General features: G+C 36.7%; 1 protein-coding gene across 1 annotated transcript in view; it reads left to right on the top strand.

The window, feature by feature from the left end:
- LOC109099294 overlaps positions 1-1,973 on the top strand; it is a 2,504-nt gene extending 531 nt beyond the window's left edge. Inside the window, exons 2-4 of the mRNA XM_042749647.1 lie at positions 257-398; positions 554-678; positions 979-1,973. Coding sequence (XP_042605581.1) covers positions 257-398; positions 554-678; positions 979-1,308 — 597 coding nt within the window. The 3' untranslated portion in view covers positions 1,309-1,973. The remainder of the gene's footprint in view (positions 1-256; positions 399-553; positions 679-978) is intronic.
- The last annotated feature ends 2,978 nt before the right edge of the window (positions 1,974-4,951 follow it).

The following is a 4,951-nucleotide window of genomic DNA, read 5'->3' as shown; positions in this document are numbered from 1 at the left end:
ATGGCAAGGAGGTGCTCTAAAATCAAGCCCACTCCCCTCCAACCATCAGTCTGCTGCAAGCTAGAGATAAAGGTGCACTAAAATCAAGCCCCACCACTTATTTTTCTCCATTCAGTTTAATTCAAATCATAATACTGCTGTATAGTCTTTTTTTTTTAACTGTTATTCATAACCTGGAATGGCCCACAATGCCTCTCTGAAGTTAAAATTGCATAAACTTGAATTGTGTAATTGTGTATTCTATCCTGTGTTGTAGCTTGACACTGAGTTTGGAAAAATGTTTCCTGGGAAGGCTGATCAATTTCTTCGAAAATGGGAAGGAAATATTGTTCCAAAATTGCAAAAGATGTCCACAGTGAAAAATCCTCTGGTCATGCCAACTGATAATGAGAGTGAAGGTAGGCTACTTTGCTCGTTCTGTCAAAATGTTGTTTTTCTTTCAGTGGACACCATCAGTTTTAGTAGTTCTCTGAACGCAAGGTTGGAGTTTAAATTCAGCCATTATACCAGCCATGAAAAATGAAATATTTTGTGTTTTTCTATCATACTACAGATTCATGTTACAGAGCTCTTCAAATTCTTATTACATTGCTGCCACCCACTGCGTCAGGAAGGAGCAAAGGGTGGGCCAAATGCAGTACAAAGTCGGCCCTTGCTTATCTCTTGGCCATTAAGCCGGTAAGCAACTTAATTGAAAAATAAGAAAATATCCCTGGCCTATAGTTCAATTAATGCAGATGAATTAAAGCGAAAGTTCACCCAAAAATTTAAATTCTGTCATCAATTACTCTCCCTCATGTCGTACCTAAATTGTGTTCCTAAGATGAAAGAAGGTCTTACGGGTTTGGAACGACATAAGGGTGAGTAATTAATGACAGAATTTTCATTTTTGGGTGAACTATCCCTTTAAAAGAGAAACTTCAGTCACTTGTACTGTGTTGATAATGGATTTTATAAAATGTACTTTTATTTTTACAGCCTGGAACCAGCATCTCCAGCCTCCTGGATAATTACCAGACAATGGTGGAAAGCCATCAACCCCACATTGTCTGTTTAGGAGCCCCAAGTTCTACAGCGCAATACATCATTGTGGCCGAGAATGACAAAGTCTCCATTCCACTTGAGGATAACAGTCTGACGTGTGCCATCGACAAGCTGTTTAAAATGTATTGGGTTTGCAATGTAGAATATCCTGTCCAACTCACATCTGTCTTTAATTTCTTTGAAAATGTGTATGACATTCTTTTCTCTGGTGGGAAGAGATCTAAAGCTGTGGAGCTTATTTCAAAGCTTCAAGCACTTTCCTAAATTGTACTGCTATGTACATGTCTGAAGTGCAAAAAATCTACTTCAAAAGACATCCGGAAACTTTTAAGTCATCTTAGGCATGTCCATGCACTTTCTGATGGACAGGATTATACAACTGTTTGTAGCCAAAACAACTGTCAACGAACATACCATAACTTCAATTCTTATGCAAAACATCTCATTAGAGAGCATGCTCAAGCTGCAAACCCAGTACATTTAGAACAAGACTCCAGTAATTGCAGCACTTCTGACTACCAAAGCTGTGCAGCAGATGGTTCATGCAAAAATGTACTCCTCTTCAAATTGTACCCTGACCGACACATGCACAAATAACTGCTCTGTGAAACCCTGGACTGTTTGCAAGAGAGAACCACATTTCTGCTTAATCGTTACTCTATACCCAATGATGAATTGCAGACTTTGATGAAAGATTTTGAAAGGGGCTGAAATATGTTTGAGGAAGTTGATACCCCCTACAAAATCACCCCCTACAAGTATTTTGCTGAAAACCACTCTTTTATCAAGCCAACAGAAATCTTCCTTGGAAACAGAGGTGACACTGCAAGAAAGCAAGGTAAATGAACTCAAGTGTTAATAGCAGATACATGTCAATACATATCTATTATTGATACCCTGAAGTTTCTTTTTGAAAATTAACAAATGCAAAAGCTCTTTGTGGATTCAAACGAAAGTGATGGTAAATTGCTTGACTACTGTAATGGCTCACATTTTAAAAATCACAAATTGTACAGTAGATTTCCTCAAGCTTTACAAATTCAACTTTATTTTGATGATTTTGAAATAACAAATCCTTTAGGCTCTAAAACCAAAGTTCACAAAATGGGAGCAGTTTATGGTTTCAACAAAATATTTGAGCCATTGTTGGATGATATTAAATTGCTTGAAACCAGAGGGATAGAAGTTCAGATAAATGGCCAAAGTTCAGTGTTATTTGGCACACTATGCTTATTTACTGCTGAAAATCTGGCCTGCCATTCACTTGGAGGATATTTGGAGAGTTTTGCAGCCAAAAAATCGTGTCATTTCTGTCTGATTGACAAACATCATATTTGATGACGATTGTTTGGAGTTGTGCAATGAAGTTAATTACAATGAACATGTCATGCTAAAAAATCCTAGTTTAACAGTCATAAAAGCAGACTCTTGCCTAAACTCTCTAGAGTACTTTCATATTACCAATAATGTATGCGTTGACATTATGCATGACATTTTAGAGGGTGTGGCTCCACTCGAGATCAAATGTTCTATCGTTACAACATTTCATCTAGAGCAAAAACGTTTTTTAATTTTTAGACCGTTTTTTTTTTTTTTTTTTTTTAACATCGCTGTCCATATAGGCAATACTGACTTGTAAATGATTAACTAACAATCTGGTCAACATAAAGTTCTTTATTTGAGGCACAATTCTACAAGAAAAATAACTTAAAAAGTGTCGGGTTAGCAAAAATTGTACCACTAAGTTGAAATTTAAAACTTAAAACATCTCACGATAAATGAAATACAAAAATAAAATCTAAATTAAGTGTTTTAAGGGCTTCAAACTGAACATCTCATGGCTCAGTGTCTTATGGACTATACGCCCTGCAGTCACATGCCCCTCACATGGCCATCTCCTGTGGTTTGGTCTTCTACTTGATCTGCTGGCCTTGGCTAAGAAGCCAGCTAGCCACCTCTCTCTAGAATCAAAATCTTCCAGACTTGTCCCCTCTACAGTGATTCTGATCAGACCTTCTACTAATTAAGAAATAATCTATTCTCTAATCTCATACCCTATCCGTCCACAGAACACACAACCACAAACCACAAACTATACATGAGACAACGAGGACCAACATAATGTGTACAAGCTGCAGGATGTTCTGGGGAAAAAATACATTCAAGAGATTTATTTAAGCAATGTGTGTTAGATAGCAAACTGACACAATCTTAAGAAAGAACATTAACAAAAACTGACCTTGTACTCTGAGCAGTAGGGCTCTCTGGTCAACATGAACTCCAAAAGGCTGAGGTAGGTCTTGTCTTTGAACATCCTGGCAATTAACAGCTTCAAGCCTACAAACTCTTCTTTTGAAAGCTGAGTGTTTACACCATTTCTGAAAATGATGTGGATTACACAGATAATCAGTGTTCACATGAACAAAATATCTACCACCAGCACACATAATATTGTAGTAATCCACCAGCTACCTTCTCAGGACTGTGGAGAAGTGATCCAAGAGAAATGCAAGGTCATCAGCACCATGGTCCACTAAGTCTTCTTGGTTCTCCATCCACATCTATCAAGATTTGTAAAACTCTGAGAAGCACTCGACACCCTTATTTAACAACAAATAAAATTAATTAAATGAATAAAAAAATTTCTAATCTAAATGTCATCAACAACACTTGCCTAGGAGGCTACTGAATCTTGCTTTCAGATGTTTTACAGTGGATATGATTGTTGCATCCATTACTTTTTTAAGTTTAGTGGCAGCAACACCATCTCCTGCCAGCTTTGATACCTCTCCTTTGAGTGTTATTTTCTGTTATACCCATAAACCATAAATAGACATTTCAACCTATACATTATACCTCCAACTCTTAAACCTCAATTCAACCATCAACCCTCACATTCCTCCACTACCTCAAAAAAATGAACAAGGAAGGTTGTGCACTTGACATAATATATGTATATTCAGTTTACTTATAATAATTGTGTTTGTTGACTTTAAATTTTTTTTTCTATTAAGGTCCACGTAATTATGTCTCAACTTAACTCTACAAAATCCTAACGCGTTGTCTAAACACAAACCATTTATGTTAAGTAAAAAATTCTTACATCCAGAGGGTGGCAGCATAGTGCGACGCCAACTGCTATGAAACCCCAAAGAAGAAGAAGAGCAAGAAGCATCAGACCACACATGCGCAAAGATATTTTACTCTCTGCACTGCACAGCACACCTGCGTGACGCCCTGCAGTGCCAAAGTATTTCTGCGATTGGGTTTAACAGAGGGACGTCGTATATTTTCAACAGCTGGTAAAGGTAGGAGGATATTTATCATTATACTGTCATTGTGAAGTCAGTGGCATAAATTGGTCTTAAAATGTCAATTTAATTTATTGCAAATAATTTTGTTGCAATATATCATACAACAAAAAATAGGTTATGGTGACAGTCCTACTTGTGTACGCCGTAATTGACTAATTGTATAATCATTGATAATGTTTAAGTAAATGGTCATTGTACATGTGCCTACTTAAAGTTTCACCCATTTCACATAATTATAGAAGTATAATAGGTTTGTATTATGGTTGTTGATGCTACTTTTTTCTATTTAGAATGAAACTGTTGAAAAGAAGCGGGAATGCCTCCTCAGGGCACTTTGTATATATCTGAATGAAGATCCAAGCAGTCTCTTCAAAGAGTATCTGGTAGGTACTTACAAATACTGCAGCAGTAACTATCCTAGGACTTTTAAGAATGTCACAATATCCATTTAACATTGTGGGAGATGGCTATGGCAATTTGAGTCTTGACCAAAATCATGTTTCTGATACTTTAACCTTAAAAAATTTAGAAATTATAATCTTATACAAGTAGAACATATGGCAGAGCTGCTATTAGATGACATCAGCTCATAG

Source organism: Cyprinus carpio, chromosome A4 (assembly GCF_018340385.1).
Source record: "Cyprinus carpio isolate SPL01 chromosome A4, ASM1834038v1, whole genome shotgun sequence".
Lineage (NCBI taxonomy): Eukaryota > Metazoa > Chordata > Actinopteri > Cypriniformes > Cyprinidae > Cyprinus > Cyprinus carpio.
The sequence above is the reverse complement of the archived record's forward strand: the minus strand, read 5'-3'. Positions and strand labels throughout refer to the sequence as shown.